The sequence below is a fragment of the Eupeodes corollae genome, chromosome 2 (genome assembly GCF_945859685.1).
Source record: "Eupeodes corollae chromosome 2, idEupCoro1.1, whole genome shotgun sequence".
In the NCBI taxonomy this organism is placed as follows: Eukaryota; Metazoa; Arthropoda; class Insecta; order Diptera; family Syrphidae; genus Eupeodes; species Eupeodes corollae.
In genome coordinates this window covers 103,183,768-103,208,169 of record NC_079148.1, presented here as the reverse complement: position 1 = coordinate 103,208,169, position 24,402 = coordinate 103,183,768, and the positions used below count along the sequence as shown (strand labels likewise).

General features: G+C 33.3%; 1 protein-coding gene across 7 annotated transcripts in view; it reads left to right on the top strand.

Annotated features, from left to right (window-relative positions):
* Positions 1 to 24,402, top strand: part of LOC129944275 (band 7 protein AGAP004871) — a 165,995-nt gene extending 141,593 nt beyond the window's left edge. For all 7 annotated transcript variants that reach the window (XM_056053605.1, XM_056053604.1, XM_056053606.1 and 4 more), the window contains 4 exons: positions 5,844 to 5,899; positions 16,654 to 16,834; positions 16,990 to 17,500; positions 23,806 to 24,402. In XM_056053605.1, coding sequence (XP_055909580.1) covers positions 5,844 to 5,899; positions 16,654 to 16,834; positions 16,990 to 17,106 — 354 coding nt within the window. In that variant the 3' untranslated portion in view covers positions 17,107 to 17,500; positions 23,806 to 24,402. The remainder of the gene's footprint in view (positions 1 to 5,843; positions 5,900 to 16,653; positions 16,835 to 16,989; positions 17,501 to 23,805) is intronic.

Below are 24,402 nucleotides of genomic sequence, written 5' to 3'. Positions count from 1 at the left end.
CAATACACCAAAACCAAATTTATTAACTTTGTAATCAAAACAATTTTTTGAAAAATTGCGACAAAAGAAAAAAAATGTTATTTATTAACGTTCAAGAATAATTGGTTGTCATCATTCTGTTTACTTTTGGACACCATTTTGCAAAAGAATACAATCATTTAAAGATGAATGCATCGATAAAACTTTAAATCATCTTCCAATAAAAGTGTACTAGAATTTAAGAAGATATCAGCCAGGTCTTGATATTCTATCTAAAGGTTTGAGTTCAATTAGTTTTGGTTTCATCAGGTGTGCCCCAAGGTAGCCATTTTGGACCCCTTCTTTTCCTAATTTGTATAAACGGCTTACATAGTATTTTCTTTAACTTAAACTTCATTTTGCTGATGACTTAAAGTTTTTGCGATGCATAAAATCTATTAATGATTGTCAAAAACCAATTATATTTAAATTCCGCTAAATGTCAATGTTTTTATTTTTGTCGCAACTTTTCTGAAATTGTCTTTGACTACAAAATTAAAAATCAAGTTCTGGAAGGAGTTTGGGCTGATCGGTGTGGACTGGGTGTTAACCCACACAAAACCGATTTAGTTGTATTTTTGAGGAGATACAAAATTCCATTTGTCAACTTTCCCTATATCCAATTAAGATTCTCATACGAAGCTAAATACCTGGGTCTTGTCTTAGATAAAAAACTAAATTGGAAAAAGCAACGTACAGAAAAGAGTCAAAAAAGCTACTGTAGCTCTCTTTTCTCGCAAAAAAGCTATTGGTAATAAATGGGGCTTACAACCCAGAATCACGCATTGGCTATACACATCAGTAGTTAGAGCGATTCTAATGTACGGAGTGGCAGTATGGTGGACTGCTTTAGAGAAAGCTATAAATCGTGACAAATTAAATAAAGTCCAACATTCAGCTTGCTTTTTTTCTTTTTTTCTACGTAACACCTCTTGATATATATAGCAAACAAATAGCTGCAAACTCTGCTCTACAACATTGGCCACTCCTTAATTCTTTGGTATTTAGAATCATTTCCAAAGGGCACAGGCTACACTATCCCCCAACTGCAATTTGACAGAAACTTAAAGATTTTTATACCTTCCAGATCTTTCTGGGAGGATATGGCATTCCTAAAAGACAAGTCAATGCATTTTTATACAGATGGTTCAAAAACAAAAGAAGGGGTTGGTTTAGGTTTGTACTCTGACTGACTGAAATTAAGTCTCTCATTCCGCCTTCCCAGTCCTTATAGCTTGTTCCAGGCGGAACTTTAGCTGATAAAAGAAGTCTTGTCCTTGTTTAAAGAAAACGTGATATTAACATCTGATTACCGTTTCTTCTCAGGTAGTCAGGCCGCTATAAAATCTCTGGACTCTGTCTCTACAAACTCTATAACGGTCCATAACTGTCGATCATCTCTAATGGAGATGGCACAACCGTTTAATATTCATCTTTGCTGGGTGCCGCATGCTGGGCCATAGAGAAATTTCAGGTAACTGTAAGGCAGATGAACTCCCCAGGAGAGGTACAGTGCAACCCATCCTACCACGTTTGGCTCATTCTGGCATACCAATCACTATTAACGATCTAAACAATCTAAATCATATCAGCATAATGAGCCTCTCATGTTTCGTAAGGGACTCAAAATTGTTCCATTAAGCTTAGGAGGAAGCCTCAAGATTCATGTGGTATCACAATGGACCATTAAACTGGCCTAAGTGTGTCCGTTTCCAATTTGGAGAGCCACTTTAACATTACCTAACCTAACTTAGGGAGAAGAAAGATCTTGCTGTATTTTTCGACCCAAAACTTAATTTTGTTAAGGCCATTTAATCTAGTGTATCTGAAGCAAATGTCATACACGGTTTAATCGAACGCAATAGTATAGACTTTAAAGACTGGTTTGTTCTCAAATCACTTTTATCTCATTCGTAAGACCAATATTGGAATGCTATTGTGTTGTGTTATCTGGAATCCTTTTAATAACATTCAATCTAAGAAAATTGAAATGGTCCAAAAAAGGTCTACAAAGTTCACTGTTCAAAAATGTGGGTGGAACATCGAAACACACATTTGAATATTTATTTAGTAGTTTAACTCTCGATTTTTAAATCTCATAATGATGAATGCATAAATAAATAATTTTATACGTACGTAGAATAAGGACCTGATAACAAACCCAGTCGGAGAACATAAGTCGCTTCAAATCGTTCTTCGATTTAAATTTTTTAGTCAGCCTGAACTTGTATGGGTGTTAATCAAGATATTTACTAAAAATACGCCATAACATAAGATTGACTGATTTAGATCGTTTGCTACGGACGCCTGAAAGGCAGGTATATTTTTGACACCATCCCATCCTTACTTTCCCCTTCTTCCACAGTTGCACAGCCTAGTTTATGTATCAATTACAATTGGAATTAGTGAATTTACTGTTTTGCATCAGAGGGTCGGATCGGTTCTCTTCACTGCTAAGGCATAACACTAGCAGTGAAGGGTATTGATAATTATTCTGGGTTTCAATTCAGTGAATTTTATTTTTCATCTCTATCTGTATTGGTTTTAGGCATTTTTTTTTTATTTTGCAATGACTGGACAATTCAGAGTAGATTATTGTAATATTCGTGGGCTAAGGGCAAATTTTTTGTTGGCATACCGACATACTGTTTCATACAGACCAGCTGTTTTGGCACTAAGTGAAACCCAAGTAGGTGAGGATTCCGATCCTGCTGAATTTTTTATTCATGGGTATAGCTTGGTGCCTTTATTATTTTCCCACCATGGCCTCGCCATATACATATGTACATTAGGAATGATAATGTTTGTCAGGTCTTACCACAACATGGTCTTTGCACCAATTCCTTTTTTAATTATTAATTAATTAACTCAGCTTGTCAACGAGCCCACCCAAATATCGGACGTTAAAGGTCGAGCAGAAAACACTCTTGACTTGTTTCTTACCTTTGACCCTGATAATTACATTGTTAGTGTTCTGTCTCCTCTAGCCACATCTGATCATTGTGTTATATCAGCAAATTTCTCGTTCCAAAACTGTTCAGTTAAAGAAAGAGCTCCTAAGAGAACCGTTTGGCAATACCAGAAAGCCAACTGGGACGGCCTCAATAATTACTTCAGGATCTTTAACTGGTCACTATGCTTTCTCGCCAGCGCTGATATGATCACAAGTTTAATTCTCTTGGGAATGAGATATTTTATACCAAACAGGGTTAAAAGTATCAGACCCAAGGAAAACGCTTGGTTTGATGAGAGCTGTAAAGAGGTTATTATAGCCAAAGAGGTTAGTTTCCGTTGCTATAAAGCCAACCGTACTGAGGAAAGCCGGACAAAGTTCAAACAAGCCAGGAAGGCCTGCAACGCCCATATTCGACGGACCAAATTTTTACACAACCAAAATTTACGGCAAAAAACACTGCAATGTCCCAAAGGCAGTACAAATGTTTGGTCATTTGTAAAAAACATGAGGAATTCTTCCTTTTCTTCGGTTATTACGCTCGTTGTCAATGACACTCCTTTTGTTAGCTCTTTAGAGAAAGCTAATATCTTTACTAGGCATTCCGCCGCCAATTCTACGCTGCCAGTGAGTGTTATGACTCCGACTGTACTTGAGCGAGTTAGTGATTCTATTTGCTCAATCTTTTTTCGCACTCGTACTGTGGCAAGAGTCCTAAGAAATCTAAACACACATAAATCCGCTGGTCCGGATGGTATCCCCGCTATTAATCTGAAGAGGTGTTATTCATCGCTGGTAAGACCACTGCGTAAGCTTATTCATCTGCCCTACTCCTCAGGTCTCATTCCGAGCGGAGGAAAACGACATTTGTTCAGCCTATTACCAAAAAAGGCGAATCTTCCTCACCCTCTAACTACCGATCGATTGCATTTACGTCCCTTCTTTCCAAGGTCATGGAAACGCTGATTAATTATCAGCTCAAGAAATATCTTGAAGATCGAAAGCTTGTTAATGACCGGCAATACGGCTTTAGTAGCAATAGGTCCACTGGTGATCTCATGGTTCATCTCACCGAACAGTGGAGCAAATCGTTACATCGTTTTGGAGAAAGTAAGATTATTGCACTTTTTATTTCAAAAGCAATTGATAGGGTTTGACATCAGGCTCTCTTATCGAAAATGCGTGCGTTCGGATTTCATGAATCCTTGCTTCATTGGATTAGTAATTACCTTTCCGATCGTTCAATACAAGTAGTATTGGATGGATGCAAGTCTGAAAACCATAAAATAAATGCTGGTGTGCCCTAGGGCTCTGTTTTATCTCCAACACTCTTTCTCATTTTTATTAATAATCTTCTGTCTGCAACATCTAATCCAATACATTGTTTCGCTGACGATAGTACTCTTAGCTTTTCATATTTGTTTTCAGACTCACATCCCTCTTCTTCGGATGTGGAACTGCAACGACAAAATATGATAAGCTCATTAAATTCCGATCTAAATAGCATTGTTCAATGGGGATTAAAAAACCGCGTGGAATTTAATGCTTCGAAAACCCAATGCTGTCTTGTATCTTTAAAGCGAGATATACCCCCATTGCCATTATCCATGAATGGCACTTGCATCAGTGAGACTGAACACCTCGATATTCTCGGTATGTGTGTCACCAACCACGTCTTGTGAAATGATCACATACGCGATGTCGCCAAAAATGTCACAAGGTGTTTGGGTTTCCTTAGGCGATGCAAGAAATATCCCACCCCTTCTAATCTGGCTGTTATCTACAAGACTTACATACATCCAAAGCTTGAGTATAACTCCCATCTCTGGGCTGGTGCTCCTGCAACTTACTTAAGCCTCTTGGATAGTATTGACCGTAGAGCATTTAAATTGATAGATGATAATATTATCTTAAGTTTATTTACTTCGCTTGAACATCGTCGTAAGGTCTCTTGTCTGACCGTTTTTTACCGTCATTGTAACGGCTTATGCTCTAGTGAAATAGCCAGTTGCATTCCTCCCTTTAAACAGTTCAACCGTAATACTCGCGCTTCTAGGAATGCTCATCAGTATACCCTCGAGCCCAACTTCGGTCGTACTTTCAAATACAGAGATTCGATCTTAGCCGTACTACGAAATTGTGGAATGCCTTCCCACACTCTGTCTTTCCTAGTCATTGCAATATTCAGGAATTCAAAACCAATGTGCACCGACATCTCCTTTTAAACCCTCTCTCCTCTTCCTAGTGCTCACACTGTGCCTCTGAATAATAAGGGTAGTAATATCCCCTTGAGTGTGTGTTTATTATAAAAAATAAAAAACTTCACCCAACCCGTTGTCTCACTGAAACGGCAACATCACACAATAAATATGTAGACTTAAATTCTTTAGCTTACTTACCAAAAATTGTCACACTTTTAAAGTTGCGGTCTCGGACTACGAATATCTGCAAAATTGTTGTATAATTTGCAGACGTTCCTCATTTGTCTTCTTTAGCTTTATTGAGTCTGCTGAATAAATTGACAGTTCGTATTTGCATATTGAAATCAAAGTTGTCAAGTCCCTATTAGCAAAAGCCATAACTTTTGCTCTTAATTAAACCCAAACAAACAGAAATTTGCATTATTGAAATTCATGCAGTGAAAATACACTAAATGTAGAACTTTCCAAAATTATAATATTTTCCTTATTTTTTCAATTTGAAAGTTTAATTTTTTAAATATTAATAAAAAATATATATTAAAATTTTTAAATTGTTTTGTGTTATATTGGCCACACTGTTATTTTTAGAAAATAAGTGCTTAACATTTTGTCCTTGACTTGTATACTATACACCACAAAATTGCTTCTTTTATTCCTATACACAACCACAGGTTCAACTGGACGAAGCAACCGATGCTTGGGGCATCAAAGTCGAACGAGTAGAAATGTAAGTACCTATATATATGCATTGCACATACGATATTCATTCAAGAGGCAAATCCTTATAAATTGCGGTTGCATACAAATCTACATTTTTAGTTTGCTTTCGAGGCACATATTTGTAGTGTATGTACTGAACATATGATGAATTTAATTGGCATTTCTCTTTTTGCAAGCACCTCGTATCTCGTGTTGCGCTCTAACCCCCCCCCCCCCCCCCACCACTGTTTTTTTTCAACTATAAAGTTTTGTTTTATTGTTTTGATTTGGTATATTGCTTTTTCTCACTCAATATCGAGAAAAAATACACAAAAATATATTCAAACATTGCGAAATGCAAAACAAATACAAAATAGTACGTATACGCCACAGTAGCCCGTTTGGCAATATGTTGTATGGAACAATGTTTATTTATTGATTTCGGTTTATTGAGTTTGTTCTACCATTTGTTGCTTCCGTTCTCGTATATTTACATCAAATATTTGTGCAGCACTCAAATGTACAATGTACATTACTTTACGGTACACAAAGTTGCACCAATGTACAAATGTTCACATATACATGCTACAAATGAGTTGGAGAAAAAGTATTGATTGATTGTTACTCTAGAACTGAAACAATATCCTTTTTTGTTATTGTTTGTATGTTTCTTATTTATACACATAGATACATATGTGTATGATGGATAAGAACTCTTGAGGTGAAAACCTTTCTATGTTTATATTGGTTTTTGTATAAATGACGTCGAAAACGATGAGGTTGACGATGAGGTTGACGATATGAGGAGGATGCGAGTACAAGTTTGAATGAATTTGAAATTTAAATTTACATTTCAATCAATTTAATAAAAAAAAAAACAATTTGTAGGAAAATCTTTAAGGTTCATGTTTTATTTTCTGGATTATTATGTTTTTGTTTTGTGACGGAGCAATGGCAGCGTGACGCAACCGAGAGACGACGCGACGCACGAGTGGAATCGGATTGGGATGGGAAAATTTGCATATAAAAAACAATCAGTGTCATGGCAGTACTCTCGCAAAAATATCAGATGTAATCATTAGAATAATGGTTTTGACGATAGGAAGAATAACGAACTAAGAAGATTAAAAATAAGTATACAAGAAATAAGCATATTGTGTCATAATATGACAGCTCTTGAAAAGTTCTTGAAAATACCATGACAATAAAAAGAAAAGAAACTCAAATGATTATTTTTATTATAATTTTGTTTCTTTTTATGATGTTTTGTTTTTGTTTCTTTATGCGCGTATTATGAGCCTTTGGTTTTTATGAATGTTACAATAAGAAGACAGAAGTAATTATAAATGAAGACAAAGATCATGGCAGAATTCACTTAAGAAGAAACAACAAAAGAATGTTCTTGATGTATTTTATGTAATGCATTTATGATATAAAACATACTTAGGTTCCAAATTAAAGCCTGACATAAAATGCTGAAAAAAATAAGAATTCATAATTTTTAATGTTTTAAAAGAAAAGCCATCATTGATTTTGGAACAATGATTCTTCAGTGCCTTTAACTAGCTAACATGTACCTTGTTTTAAAAAATTCAGTTTCCTTAACTTCATAAACGCATAACACTTAGTGTCTTATTTAATAGAATTCGCTAAACAGATGAATAGTTACAGAACTAAGGATCTATGTAGGCTCTATGTAACGTTGCGAAAATTCCCATTTATAAAAAATTCTGCTATACATTTTAGTTATACAATGCTTAAGTCAAAAAAGTACCAAAATGGAGCAATCTATTCCATTTATCTGTGTATCAAATCAGCTGTTTTCATAACAAATAAAATATAAAAATTTGTGTCGGGGTGGAAGAACAACCTGGAAATCAATTACCAAGTTATGATGAACTGCTAAGGCTATAATAGTTGTTTTGGCATTTTCTAAGGAGCACCTCATACCTGATAACAAAATGCAGAATCTTTACTTACAGACGCTAAAGCATCTTTCCACCGTGTTACAAATATGAGATATATTGTATCTTATTTCAGCATCCGTTCGAGGATTCAAAATGGGGTAAAGAGGATATTAGTACAAGGGTACACACCACCCTCAAGCAGACAACCTTATCATCAAATCATTGTTTGATTTTTTTTTTATAATAAGCGCACACTCAAGGGGATATATTACCCTTATTATGTAGACACAGTGTGAGCACTAGGAAAAGGGAGAGAGGGGTTGAAAGGAGATGTCGGTGCACATTGGTTTTGAATTCCTGAATATTGCAATAGCTGGGAAAGACAGAGTGTGGCAAGGCATTCCACATTCGCATAGTACGGCTAAAGAACGAATCTCTGTACTTGACAGTACGACCGAAGATGGGCTCGAGGATATATTGATGAGCTTTCCTAGAAGCGCGAGTATTACGGTTGAACTGTTTAAGGGGAGGAATGCAGCTGGCTATTTCTCTAAAGCATAAACCATTAAAATAACGGTAAAACAGGGTGAGACAAGAAACATTTCGACGATGTTATAGTGACGTAAATGATCTTATGATGGTAATATCACCAATCAATCTAAATGCTCTACTTTCAATACTATCCAAGAGTCTTAAGTAAGTTGCAGGAGCACCAGCCCAGATATGGGAGTTATACTCAAGCTTTGGACGTATATAAGACTTGTAAATAACAGCAAGATCAGAGGGGGAGAAAAACTTCTTGCATCGCCTTAGAAAACCCAAACATCTTGCCGCATTTTTGGCGACATCGCGTATGTGATCGTTCCACAAAAGGTGGTTGGTGATACACATACCAAGAATATCCAGATGTTCAGTTTCCTCGATGCAAGTGCCATTTATGGATAATAGCAGGGGGGGGTATATTTCGCTTTAACGATACAAGGCATTAAATTCCACGCGGTTTCTTATTCCCCATTGTAAGCAGTGATTTTTTAAGAGCTTGAGAACTTTAAAAAAAAAAAAACGCATAAAATTTGCAAAATCTCATCGATTCTTTATTTGAAATGTTAGATTGGTCCATGACATTTACATTTTGAAGATAATTTCATTTAAATGTTGACCGCGGCTGCGTCTTAGGTGGTCCATTCGGAAAGTCCAATTTTGGGTAACTTTTTCGAGCATTTCGGCAGGAATAGCCCGAATTTCTTCGGAAATGTTGTCTTCCAAAGCTGGAATAGTTGCTGGCTTATTTGTGTAGACTTTAGACTTGACGTAGCGTCAAATCTCATGATCTTGGTGGCCAACTTACCGGTCCATTCTTTGAGAAGAATTGTTCTCCGAAGTTTTCCCTCAAAATGGCCATAGACTCGCGAGCTGTGTGGCATGTAGCGCCATCTTGTTGAAACCACATGTCAACCAAGTTCAGTTCTTCCATTTTTGGAAGATACGGTCCAATGATTAAACCAGCGTACAAACCACACCAAACAGTGCATTTTTCGGGATGCATGGGCAGTTCTTGAACGGCTTCTGGTTGCTCTTCACTCCAAATGCGGCAATTTTTCTTATTTACGTAGCCATTCAACCAAAAATGAGCCTCATCGCTGAACAAAATTTGTCGATAAAAAAGCGGATTTTCTGCCAACTTTTCTAGGGCCCATTCACTGAAAATTCGACGTTGTGGCAGATCGTTCGGCTTCAGTTCTTGCACGAGCTGTATTTTATACGGTTTTACACCAAGATCTTTGCGTAAAATCTTCCATGTGGTCGAATAACACAAACCCAATTGCTGCGAACGGCGACGAATCGACATTAATTTCACGGTCTTCAGCAACACTCTCAGAAACAGACGCAATATTCTCTTCTGTACGCACTGTACGCATTCGTGTGGTTGGTTTAATGTCCAATAAAGTAAACTGAGTGCGAAACTTGGTCACAATCGCATTAATTGTTTGCTCACTTGGTCGATTATGTAGACCATGAATCGGACGTAAAGCGCGAAACACATTTCGAACCGAACACTGATTTTGGTAATAAAATTCAATGATTTGCAAGCGTTGCTCGTTAGTAAGTCTATTCATGATGAAATGTCAAAGCATACTGAACATCTTTCTCTTTGACACCATGTCTGAAATCCCGCGTGATCTGTCAAATACTAATGCATGAAAATCCCAACCTCAAAAAAATCACCCTTTACAATGCTGTTTAGGTCGGAATTTAAGGAGCTTATTATATTTTGTCGTTGCAGTTCCACATCCGAAGAAGAGGGGTGTGAATCTGAAAACGAATATAAAAAGCTAAGAGTACTATCGTCAGCGAAACAATGTATTGGATTAGATGTTGCAGACAGGAGATCATTAATAAAAATGGGAAAGAGTGTCTGAGATAGAACAGAGCCCTGGGGCACACCAGCATTTATTTTGTGGTTTTCAGACTTGAATCCATCCAATACAACTTGTGTTAAACGGTTCGAAAGGTAATTACTAATCCAATGAAGGAGGGATTCATGAAAACCGAAATCACGCATTTTCGATAAGAGGGCCAGATGCCAAACCCTATCAAATGCTTTTGAAATATCTAGTGCAATAATCTTACTTTCTCCAAAACTGTGTAAAGATTTGTTCTACTGTTCGGTGAGATGAACCATGAGATCACCAGTGGACCTATTGCTACGAAAGCCATATACTGTCGGTCATTAAGAAGCTTCCGTTCTTCAAGATATTTCTTGAATTGTTGGTCATGTAAAAATTTGGTCCGTCGAATATGGGCGTTGCAGGCCTTCCTGGCTTGTTTGAACTTATTCCGGTTTTCCTCAGTTGGATTGGCTTCCTTCTTAACCCTAATAACAGTTGGCTTTCTCGTATTGCCAAACGGTTCTCATAGGAGCTCTTTCTTTAACTGGTGAGTTTTTACACGAGAAATTTGCTGATATGACACAATGGGCAGATGTGCCTAGAGGAGATAGAACACTAATAGTGTACTTACTAGGGCCAGAGGTAAGAAACAAGTCAAGAGTGTTTTCTGCTCGGCCTACCACGTCCGATTTTCGAGTGGGCTCGTTGACCAGCTGAGTTAGGTGGTTTAAAACAGCGAAGATCTCAGCACACACTCCTTCTGGTGTTGACTGGCCCGAATGTTGAAGCCATGAAGAATTGTGTACATTGAAATCGCCCGTAACAACGATTTCAGTGCGATGATAGGACGAAACAATTCTTTGGATTGTTTGATTTTGCTTTCCCTAAAAATTTGTGAGTCATAAGTGCTGCTTTTCTAGCGGCAAAAAATGTCATTCATTTTTAGGCATGCGTCGCATACTAAATGGGTATTCAGTGAGTAGTACTCTTTTCTGTTTATATAGTACTGCCTTGATGGTCCACCTTCTTTTAGGATCCAACTTTGGAAACTCCCGTATTTGCGAGAACTTGTTCATAGTTCTTAGCTGGTCCGAAAAAAAAAGATAGAAGTTGCTTAATGAACAAAGGTCTTTTGGTAGCTAATGCTCTTGACGCTCGCTTACAAATTTGGCAAAGTGAAGGTTGGCTAAATCCGTGGTCTTGAATCTATAAACAAATCATTAAAGGTAAACATTCCGAGCTTAACTCGAAAGCCATTATTGTTTTCTTTTTAATTTCAATAATGGACAGAAATCAAAATTACATTTAGAAAATAAAACTAACAATAATTTCCTTATGTATGCTCTATTCAACCTCAAAACGCTTTAAGCTTATTATGATGCATAGCCCCATAAGTTTGCATTAGTTTTATAAATAGCATTTCTGCGTTTAGTGGCGTTTTAGAGATTACATTACTTAATGTAGGCTCTTTACAGCGTTTTAAAATAAGACTGTTAATTTTTTTTTTAATTTGGCAGTTTTAGTTAACAGTTTTTATAAATCAAGGCTGGAGGTATATAAACATGTCATTTTGACCAAATAGCTTCACTTATAATAATGTGTTGTCCTTATTATATTAATATAATTTGAAATAACTTTTCGTAGTTTTTTTAATCTAATTTTATTAATCTCAAATAATTAGACTATGCCAACACAATAAGTTCAGATCCCTGTATTTGATCTTGGTAATTTGCAGTTATCTGTAGACAATGTCTTACAAGAACTTCTACAATATTCCCCCAATTCTTTTAAAAACTTGTACTAATATACGTGCTACTCAAGTTTGTATAATATTTAACCTTTCTTAAAGGAATGGTAGTACCCGTGACATGATGGTTAGTGCGATGGACTGTCATGCGAGAGGTCTTGGGTTGGATCCCTGCCTGTGCCGTCTAAAGTTTTTTTCACGGGTACTGCCTCTTGCAAGGAATTGACAAATTCTCCAAGAGTTAATCTTGTTATGAAAAGTGCTTTCTCAAATTTGCGGTTCTGCCATTGCTGACAACAGTACTCGCAGACAGGAATGGTTTAGAGTTGCCAGTCACTAGGCCCTAGTTCTCAAACGGACTGTTGCGCCACCCAATTTATTTATTATTTAAAGGAATGGTGAGTTCTTAGATGCTTGGAAGTACTCTGTAATAACTGCCTTAATAAATTAGATACACAAAGTTCGGTTGAAAATTAAAGACCAATTGCAAAACTGCAGTTAATTCCTAAGGTTTTCGAAGCTGTAGTGAAAAAAAATTATATAATCTTATTCACAAGATCATTTCAGTTTAAGAACCTGGATTCTTAAAAGGTATATCCATTACTTCAAATTTATCAATATTTTCAATTTTGCTTCTATCACAGTTGGAAACACGTTTTGAAGTCGACACTATTTAGGCTTTCAAAGGCTTTCGACCGCATTCAACATAGTGTTCTCTTACGAGCACTAAGGATATATGAATTTAACTCTCAGCTTCTAATGTGGATAAAGAGCTATTTAGTAGGAGGCAGAAAACAGGTTGCAAAAATTTATAATGCCTTATCTAAGGAAATTATAAATTTTTCGGGTGTTCCTCAAGGTAGTCACCTTGGACCACTTCTTTTTATCATTTTTATTAACGCTTACCATTACATGTTACTTTTTCTAAATGTCTTCTATTTGCTGACGATTTGAAAATATTCAGTTTCATAAATTCACTTAACGTTGCTAAAACAAGTTCAAATTGATTTAAATAATTTATTTAAATAGTGCAATATCAATGCACTATATTTTAACAGTAAGAATTATTATAATTATAAATAAGTATATTACAATTATAAACTCGAAAATGAAATTTTAAAAAGATTTGATTGCTATAAGAATCTAGGCGTATTCTTCGATTCTAAGATGAATTTTTCACATCACATAGATCATGAGATTTCAAAAGGGAATTCTTTGTTAATTTTAAAGATTTTGAAGACCTTTATTTTAGTCTTTTCAGACCACATTTAGAATATTGTTCTGTTACATGGAGACCCTTTACCGCGTCTAGCATTAGTCGTATAGAAAAAGTTTAATAAAGGTTCATAAAGTTCGCCTTATGAAAAATATTTGGTTATTCTAATGTTCCATCTTATAAGTCGGGGTGCATTTCAATTGATCTTAAACCTCTTCCTCAGAGAATAAATTTAAACTCAATACTTTTTGCTTTTGTTGTCTTGAATTTTAATATTGACTGTATGGTTTTGTTATATACGTTTTTTATTTATGCTGTGATTTTTTAAATGTTCCCTACCACAGTACTAGCTATGCTAAGTAGAATCTTATTACGAGAGCTTGAACTGACGGTTTTTTTATAAAAAATAAAAACCTAAAAAGACATCACTTAAAGTTGGAAACAATTTCGACTCAATTATCTTTTAAAAAATTTGAGATTATGGCTCTCAACTAATTTAACTTATAAAAAATATTATTTTCAATATTCCGAAAAATTTTGAGACAAATGAATTGACAGTTTTTTTACAAAAAATAAAAACCTTAAACAAAACTAATAAAAGTTGGTAAAAATTGATTTTCGATTCAAATATTATTTCAAAACTTCAAGATATTGACATTAAACTACTTTTATCTTTTAAAAATATTGTTGTCAACATTGAGTAAAATTTTAAGAAAAATCTAATTGACGTTTTTTTTAACAAAAAATAAAAACCTAAAAAAAAAACAAAAATATATAAATTCAAAAATCAAAACTTGGTCAAAATTTACGTTCGACTCACTTAGCTTTTCAAAAATTAAAAATATTGTTTCACACTTTTTGTATTTCACAGAAAATATTGTTTTCGATATTCAGTAGTTTTTTTTTATAAGAATCTAACAGTTCGTTTTTTCATAAGAAAATAAAATCTACAAGAAATAGTACGCAAATTTGGTAAAAATTGATGTTCAGTTCTTGATATCTCTCAAATTAATTTCATTCATCCAATTAGTAAAAACTTAAAAAAAAGCAGGTACAAATTTGTTTTCGACTAAAAATCTATTAAAATTAAAATTTTTAACTCAACACAAAAACCTACAAACTTTTAAGCAAGAAAAATCGATAGACGGGATGGGAAGTTATCAGTATGGGTCGCATCCCAGCCTCTTTTTTATTTTATAAATAACAAAGTGTGAATTTGATTACTTTCCGGGCCAGAGCATTAGTTTTCATGCGCTCTACGTGACTCAGCCATCTTAGTCGTTGGACTTTTACCCTTCAAGGTACTTTCATCCACTTTTGTCATAATCAATGCTTCTGCACCGTATAGCAGGACGGGGATAAAAGGGTTTATATAGCGACTCTTTGGTCCCTCGAGAGAGGACTTTACCCCTCAATTGCTTTTTAAGTCCAAAGAAACAGTGTTATTCTGCGTTTGATCTCAGCGCTGTTATTGTTTTCTGCGTTCAAAGCGAAGCCTAGGTAGACAAAGTTCTTGACTACCTCGAAGTAACGCTTGTCGATGGTAACGTTTTGACCAAGACGTCGGTATTGTATGTCCTTTCTTGACGATAGCATGTACTATGTTTTGCCCTCATTAACCATTAAACCCATTTTTTCCGTCTCTGCCTCAATACTCACAAAAGCCCCATTGACATCACGCTGAGTTCTTCCGATTATGTCAATGTCATCAACATATGCCATTAATTGGACAGACTTTTGAAAGATAGTGATTCTAGTGTTGACGTGGGAGCTCTGCACTATTTTTTCAAGTACGATGTTAAAAAAATCGCATGACAGCGCATCACCTTATCTAAAACCTTTTTTGACATCGAAAGTTTCATTAAAGTTGTTTCCAACCAATCAGCGTGAATTCTCCGTGGTCATCCTGCACAAACGGAGGAGTTTAGCTGGGATGCCAAAAATAGACCTTCCTCTGTAGATGCTATCAAATGCGGCCTTGAAATCGATAAAAAGATGGTGGGTGTCGATTTGATGATCTTGGGTTTTTTCAAGAATCTACCGTAATGTGAATATTTGATTGACTGTTGAATTTTCCTGATCTAAGAACACACTTATAAGGACCTATCAGGTTGTTGAAGATGGTCCTTAGACGTTCACTTATTACGGCAGAGAACAATTTGTAATCGATGTTAAGTGGACTGATGCTTCTATAGTTGGTGTAGTTTAAAGGTTGTTTTATCAGTATTGGGCAAACAATACTAAGGTTGCTTTCATCGGACATGCTATCTTCTGACCATATCTTACAGATAAGGTTGATGCATGCCACTAACCAACTTATCTCCAGCTGTTTTTAAGAGCTCGGCATTCAAGCCACCGGCTCCAGCGACTTTATTGTACTTTAGCTTAGATATATCAATCTATACTTCATCAAAGTCGGGAGGACGGGATTGTTGGCTTTCGTCGTCTATGTTGAATGGATAATCCTGAATGATAGCGGATTTGGTTCGTCGTCGATGTTATACAGTCTGCAGAAGTCCTTCTGTATCCTCAGCATTGACGGCGATTCCACTAAGATGTTTCCACTTTCGTCTTTGCAGCCTTTGGTTCAAAGATTATGTACTTGTGAATTTCGTTTCATTTTTTCATAAGACTTTCGAACTTCATTTTTCCTTTTGAATCTTTCAAAATCTTCAACCTCACGCTTCTCATGCTCTTGCTTTTTCCTCCTGCGAAGTCGGTGTTCTTCTCGCCTCTTCTGCTCATACAGCTCGTGAGCAGCTCTCATCCTTCTTGCGGTGCCGCTTTGCGTGCCTGTTGTTTGGCTGCATTTGCTTGCTGACATTCCTTATAAAAGCAGGGGTTCCTTGTTTGTGGGTGATTGAAATCCAGCAAGTCAGAGGCAGCTTCTCTGATTGCATTTTGGCAATGTTGCCACTGGTTCTCGATACATTGTGTTGGCGGCAGAGAACTTCGAGAGAGGTTACTTGTAACTTGGTTGGAGAAGGATTTGGCGATCTCTTGCGATTGTATCCGTTCCACGTTGTATCTTCTTCCAGCATCTCTCTGTTTTGCCTTGGGTCTGGAAACCCGAATTTTAATAACACTATTTACGATTTACGGGTTCCAAGCACTTGGTCTCTTTGTCTAGACTTCGAATGGAAAACAGCTTTTAGTGACAAAATGACTCACGATTTAAAATTAAACTATTGGTGACACATCCAGTTGTCTGATATTGAATTTTCCGAAAGTCTACGGACCTTTTCTAATGGTCTAAGCACCCCAGAGGATTAAAATATCATATTCTTCAAGTTTCAAACTAAGATTAATGAACATATAAGTCTCATATTTAATTTTTCCTTTTTGTAGCAACAACACTTGTTTTAGAATATCAATAGTTTCGAAATGTATTCTCTCTTTTAAGGCATCTATGCAGTTTTAAAATGTCTGCAAATTCTTCGTTTCAATTGCTTGAACTTCTTATGTCTATCAACTATTCAAACTTAAATGTTCTTTGTATTTTTATTTCCATCAACTCTACAGCAAGGATGTCAGACTACCTGTTCAATTGCAACGTGCAATGGCAGCTGAAGCTGAGGCAGCACGAGAGGCACGTGCCAAAGTTATTGCAGCCGAAGGTGAACAAAAAGCCTCACGTGCCTTACGTGAGGCATCTGAAGTTATTGGAGATTCTCCAGCAGCACTTCAACTACGTTATCTACAGGTAATGTTTTATATTTGTCTTCACATTTTTGCTATTGTTAACTTCTATTTATTAATAATTGTTTAAAAATTAATAACAAATAAATTTTCTTTTTTCTTTTCTTTTTCCATATTACACTTTAAAAAACACAAAATAAAATAATAATAAATCGACAGACATTGAATACGATTTCGGCCGAAAAGAATTCCACCATCGTTTTTCCATTGCCAATTGATTTGATAACCTACTTTATGAAGACAATGGACGCATCTAAAAATGCTCAACAACAATAAATTCATAATAACAAATCGACAGAAAATATTATTTTTATATAAATTATGCATAACTATGAGATGGCACACATCTATCTACATATAACACATCTGGCGGGATAAGGAATTCCCATAAAATGTGTATATATTTTTTTGGGTTTTGGTTTTCGATGGACTAATCAAATTTTTGCGCTTAAACTGATTGATAATAATTTGGTTTCCGACGAAGGGTTTTATTGAATCAAAGAATATTTTTAAAAAAGAAAAACAAAACAAAACAACAAACAAACAAAAAACAAAAACGCTAAAACTTAAAAATTAAGTGGTTTCAACAAAATGGACATCTTGATGTTAAAAAAGTAATATTATACTCGTATAAACGAAAAATCCTCTTTTACTAAAATACTAAATCTAGGTTAGTTGAATTTTATGAGAATAATTTAATTTAGTAACTGTTTAAGAATGAAGTTGTTATGTAGCAAGATTTTGAAGTAAATATTTGAATCATTTATTGGAAGAGTTAAATTTTTTAGGAAAGTTCTTAAGAGCGTTAGATTTTCTAAAGTTCTTTTAAAATTCTTAAAGCGAAAGAGTTTTCCAAAAAAGGACGATCTTTTGAGATATGCCCTTCACCTGGCCTCAAATAAAAAAGTCTAATGTTGGTAAATTACAAGATCTCGGTGGTCAGTTGTAATCACTTCTTCGATAAAAGTTGCAAAGGGTCCAGTTATAGCTATCGTTGGTTTTTATTATTCAAACCAATCATTGGAATTTTTTTAACAGGTTGGTTATAGCTTTTATTGAAAATTGTTGTCATTTTCCTGATTGGTATCCAAGCTTTGAATTCAAAGGATATGAAACGCTTTCAGCGAAACGGTTATGTTCCGAGATGTCGAAACAGTAACCACCTGTTTATTGAAAACGATTTCATCATTGAAAAACTGAAAATGAACTAAAAGAAAAGTTCTGGGTTCAATAACGTAGTTTTTTTTAAAGAAGAAAAATTCTTCATTTTTACACCAAATATTACTGGTTTGACTTACTTGATCACTTTTAAACCTCAAAACAAATTTTTTAATGTTCAAAACCAATGATAGATATAACTGTCTTCTAACTATGATTAAAAAATGTTCACCATTCTTGTAATAAATTTTAACAATTTCAAAGCGTTGTTGGAGCGAATATTGCATCAATGCTAGTTATAGCGACATTTTTTAAAATGACAGCTGCCCAAATATGATACGCCTGTTTTCGAAGGTCCATTTTTCAATAACTACTGTCTAAATTTGACCATTGGAGGGCTAAGTTATGTTAGTTTTGAATTCTTTGTCGAATGATTCTAGACAAAGCTTTGCTTCTTGGCGAATTAAAATATAAACAATTTCGTTGCAGTTTTGTGGTTTAAGAAAATTGAAACTTTTCAATACACAAAAAACTGAACACAATAAACGACCTTACGATTATGAGTTTAGAGCTGCTAGAATAGTTGAGTTTTATGTTATCTCTATTTATTACTTTAACTGATAACAACTATGATACCCGTATTTTTTGTTGGCATTTTATAAATAGTATAGTAGAAAATTCCCAAGAAAACCCATCGCAAGTAGCCACATTTTTGCATTTTAAAATTGGTACAACTAAAGGAAAACCTGTCAAAATAACAATTAAAAAACACAAATAGAAGAAAGTTTTGTGAAAAAAGTTATAAGTAACTTCAGCAAAAAAAACTTACTAAGCTAATAAAATGGCTAATTTTGAAGAAAAAAATGGTAAGAAAACATCTGGAAATCGAGATTCTATAAAAAAAAGTTCAATTAACAAATGCAGCTTTGACATAAAATAAAACCTTGAAGGAGGGGGTTTGTTCGTAGACTACTACACTAACTTGTGGTATTGAAGCGAGCTTGAAGCTCGTCTCAATCCTTTGTATAAAAGAATCGAGTTGAAATGGGCTTGATTTGACTCAAAATTTGTGAAGAAAAACCTGTGTGGAGGAGTTGGTTTCACATATAATCCATTATGGTCTGTTTATTTACATGTTTGTGTACAAAAATATAGTTTTGGTTTGATCAAATTAAAAAAAAAAACAAAATTGCACATGGAGTAGGTAGCATATGGTGCTGAACTATTTAGTTCTTCATTCATTCATAACACGAATCAAACTATCTCACTTGCACTTCATAAGAAACATCGAAACACCATTTGCATTTGAGAAATGGCTGTCAAACTTAATCATTTTTTAATCTTCTTCTTCGGTGGAAACACCAAAAAGATTTATTTAATCTAAACTGAGATAAACCTTTTGTGGAAACGTAGCAAAATAAGCTCAGTCAGTCCATTTTCATTAACAAAACTAAATAATATCAACAGTAACAGATTGATTTGTTCCCCAATGGAAAACATTTTATCCCAAATTCACAACTACTCAACGAACACAGCCATCGAGATACAAATGCAATATCAATTGTACCTACAATTGAGAATAAAATCACATAAGATCCATTCAAGACTCGAATAAATGTCGAAAACCCATCCGTAGTAAGATTCTACTTTAACTTTTATAGGTAGTATTCATATTAGGGATATTGTTTTTGTCATTCGTGTAAAATCCTACTATACTATAGATAGATTTTCCAACAAAACACGGGTGATCTCGTAGGTTTGTGGTTTCTCTTAAGCACGATAGCAGTTTTACATACATTATATAAAGTGCGAAAAGTGCTTTCTAAAAAATGTCCAACTCAATGTTTTAATTGTAAAAATATAAAATATAACACATTTGTGCATTCATCATTGAAACATCAGGTATTTCTCAAAAAATAAAAAATAAAAGCTGAACTATGTCAACGCTTTTTAAATTTGTCAAACCATAGGTAAATATTTTTTCTATGTCTAGGCACATTAGCACATTTACGCTTAAATTCAAAATTTGCACATGTTTTGTGAGTGAATTATTTGATTTACAATTATCACATATTGCATTGAAACGTTATTGATGTGGCTTATTTTAATAAATTTATTTAAAATTTACAAAAATGTGATGTTTTGACTAGCAAATTATTATAAAATAAATTCTAAATACTAGAAAATTTAGTAATTTTAAAGTGGTTTCTAGTTCTTGTCATTCAAACAAAATAGCTTTCAACGTCATCGAATTTCTCATTTTTTATAAAGTGTTACAATCGTTATCTGTCGAGATTCTGACGTTGCTACCTTTAATATCCATAAGCTTTGAAATGTGTAGTACCGGTGGCGTGATGTTTCGTGCGTAATAGTCTCAAGACAAAGGTCTTGGGTTCGAACCCTGTTTATGGCATTTAAAGTTTTTTCACCTTTTGTGAGGAATTTACTAATCCTCCAAGAATAATTCTTATCATGAAAAGCACTTTCTCAAATAAGCCGTTTGAAATCAGCTTTAAACTGTAGGTCCCCTCCATCCCTGATAACATTATTCGCAACTCGCACATAGGAATGGTTGAGAGTTGTAAATATGCATAAGTTCAAATCTGTTATGATATTCATTAAATCAAAAACAATTTGTTTAGTTCAATAAAAGATATTCCTAATATCTCATTTGTGGTACTCGTACTAGCTTATTTCATTTTTATGACCTTTGTTTTTTACAAAAATAACTTTGTACGGCCCTTTTAAAAAAAAATACAGTTTTCTTAAAATCCTTACCTAGAAAATATTTTCCAATAAAGTTCGGCCTTCAACACATTTTTTAAAATCTCGATATTACTGCTTGTTTTAATTTTTGAGAATAATCAGATGGTTTAAAAGAAATTAAAAAATTACAGTAACATAACTTCAAAAAAAAAACTATAAAAATAGGTTAGTGTACTTTAGAAATATATACAAAAATGTTAAGTGTGCAGTACCAGCATTAACAGATCAATTTAAATTAAAAATCTACTCACATTGTTTCTATTCATTTAAAAATAAGCCGTAAACCCTATTATGAGTTTTACTAGAAAAATTATTTTAACCGGAATAATGTCAATTCACTATTCCTCTACTGTGAATTCATTTATTTCGTTATTCAGGACTGAAATATTTGTCTAATTTTTGGATGCTTTTTTAAATATAAGTTAAAAGTAAATATTTGTTCAGGTCAAACAAAATGATTCAGATGAAGCACATAATAAAATCCCAGTTTTAGTTATCATTGGTTTTGATCATTGAAACCAATCATTGAATTTTTACAGGTTGGTCAAAACTATCATTGAAAATTTCTTTCATTGGACAGTTATTTTCCTATGGTAATCAAAAATTTGAGGTGAGAGTTGAACATTGAAAATAATACTGACAGCTACGAGTACAAAATGTTTTGAGTCGTCCCATGTTCCGAAACGTAAAATAAACCATCAGCTGTTCATTGAAAACGATTTCATAATTGAAAAACTAAAAATGTATTTTTTTTAGTAGAAGCAAATCTTCAACTGATCAGCTTCATTTTTCGTACGATTGAAAATGTCACTCTTTTAGTCACTTTTATTCTCAAAACCATACTTTTAATGATAAAACCAATGATAGCTATAACTATAAAACCATGATGGCTATAAGGGGACAGTTATACCTATCATTGAAATCGTTCCGGAACATTTTTTGAATCAAAATTTGAAGGTGTTTCCCTTTGTTTAGAAATAAAAATTATAGACTGATCGATCGGAAATCACACAAACATTTTTTTTTTCTGAAAAAAGTGTAATTACGCATTTATTTTTCCATTTTCCGGACGGAAATTCATTTTACTGAACAGCTGATACTTTTACAAAACGAATCGTTCCACTGATTTGTGCTCTAATTTCATACAATTCCAATGACAGATTTCTGACACTAAAAATTTGTCGGTGGCTTAATCTTTCATAATCAGAAATTTTTTTTCAATGACAGACTTTTTTAATGAAAGCTATAAATGACCTGCCAAAAAATTCCAATGTCTGTTTTTAATTATGAAAATGCTGAATATATGCCAGCCTATTGACTTAAACGACAAAACCCCATTGCAGGCTCCAAATCAGGTTCAATAGCAATTGTTTAGTTAAGTTTTGGTTAATACAATATCAAAACCTCATATCGTCCCGTTTTTACTTTAAAGACGACGTATCTACAACCTTTTTGAATACTTGCACAAAACGAATAAATTTTCAGAATTTATTTCAGTATTTTAAAACATGAAAGTTTATCAATTACGAAATTACTAAAAGTTTTAAATAATTTAATAATCAAAAAGTAGTTATTACGTGATACTTAGAAACGGGACGATTTGCATTATTTTTCTCAAGATATGTATAACGTTATTAATTTATTAGGTATTTATTTCAAAACCATTAGGTACCATTTCAAAAAATATTTCCCATTTGGCAATTTTAAATATTTTATTTTTTGGAATGGTTTTTTATTATATATGTATGTATGTAGAAATCAACTTTATATTGTTATGTACAAACAAAATTATTTAGAAACAGCATCTATTTCTTTCGTTAAGTATGGTCCTCAAATCCTAGGCGAATTGTTTTCGGACGAAATCTATAAGCAAGCTGTTAATCCAGATAACAATAAATTATTCAAAAACTAATAAAATTGGCATCAAAATATTGGAATCGATTGAAAATGGATCAAATAAAATATAAAATAAAACACAAAACAAAACACACAGAAACATAAGTACCGATTTTTGGACTCAAGTGAGAATTTTTTTGCTAAACTAAATATTTTTTATATTGTTCGTAGTTTTCATTTGTAGATATAATTTTTATTCAATTTAAAAATATGCGTAGTTTAATTTTGGAATGTTTTTAAATGTTCATCAATCTTATATCAATTATTTAGGGACTAAAATTTATAAAATAACTATTTTGTTTTTATATTTTTCTTTAAAATCAGTTCCGATCAATACTTTAAACAAAAGCAAGCCTTCAAACCCAATGTAACTTTTTTTCCTAATAAGCACTACAACTTTAAATTTAAATTATTTTGCTTTAATCAATAAAATCTTTTACTTATTTATTTAACTCTTTTAACTTGAATTCTGCACAAAATTTTTAAGAGAAAGTATTGCATAAAACAGCTAGTTTTAATTTATTTAAAATAAACTTGAAAAAATGTCTTTAAAAGTTAATATACAAAAATAGCATAATTTCAAATAAGATATGTATTTTAATAATTCTGTTAATTAGACAAAAACGTCTTGTTTTGGTAGACATTTTATATATTTTGCTTTTGGAAACATTATTTCACTATTTACTCTTTTATTATTTATTTGCAAGAATTCCTATATCAAATATAGCATTAATGATAGACACAAGTCCACATATGTAGAATCACCATTTTTCTACTTATAAAGAAGAATATGAATTTGAAGAATAAAGACTTCCTTAACCGCACATAAGATAGATGTTATGATAAGGACTTCATTCCTAGAATTCTTTGAGTAACTTTGATTTTTGAATTCTATATCTTAGAAAGAAAAAAGATACATATATCAACATTTGAATTTTGTAATTTGTTCTTAAAGCCATTTAACATTTTACCGCCCCGAATATCTGCAAGTCATAGAAGTTTTAAAAAACTTTTTGTCTAGAAGTAGAAACATTCAAATGGCATAAGTCTTAATATCTGCTACATTTCAACTTACCCACCCGAATAGTATTCATTCATAAATATATTCTAATTTTTGATTTACTCGTACATAAATAATTATTATTACATTCACAGAATAAGGCACAAAAACAACAAAGAATTCATCAGCAATAATAATAAATTAAAACAAAAACAACTAGCAACTTCACCAATGGTTTTTAAAAAATATTCATCTTGATGGACATCACGAAATACGACGAATCTTGTGCTAAATATGTAAAACAAATCTTAATTTTTTTTCTAAACTAACAATATATTAAAATAAATCAAACTATTTATCAATGTTAAATTAAGCTGGACTCACACTAAGTAAACAATGTAATTTAAATAAATAAAATATATATAGTAAAATTTTAAACAAATCATTTTTTTTAAATGAAAAAAATATATATATTTATTGAAAACTAAAAACTATCTACGTGTGTTACTGTAAATCATTTTTTTTTAAGAGAAATTTTATTATTATTGTATAATTCATTTTTGTATTTCTTTGTATTTTTTGTCTAAATTTTAAACAGAAAAATATATAAAACTGTTGAAAATTAAAATTTTTTAATGTTAATAAAATAACAAGAGAAATTTAAAACTTTAAAGTTTAAAATAAGAACATCTCTATAAAATGTAATTGTACCCATAATGAAATAGAAATAAAATGACATTATCATCAAAAGG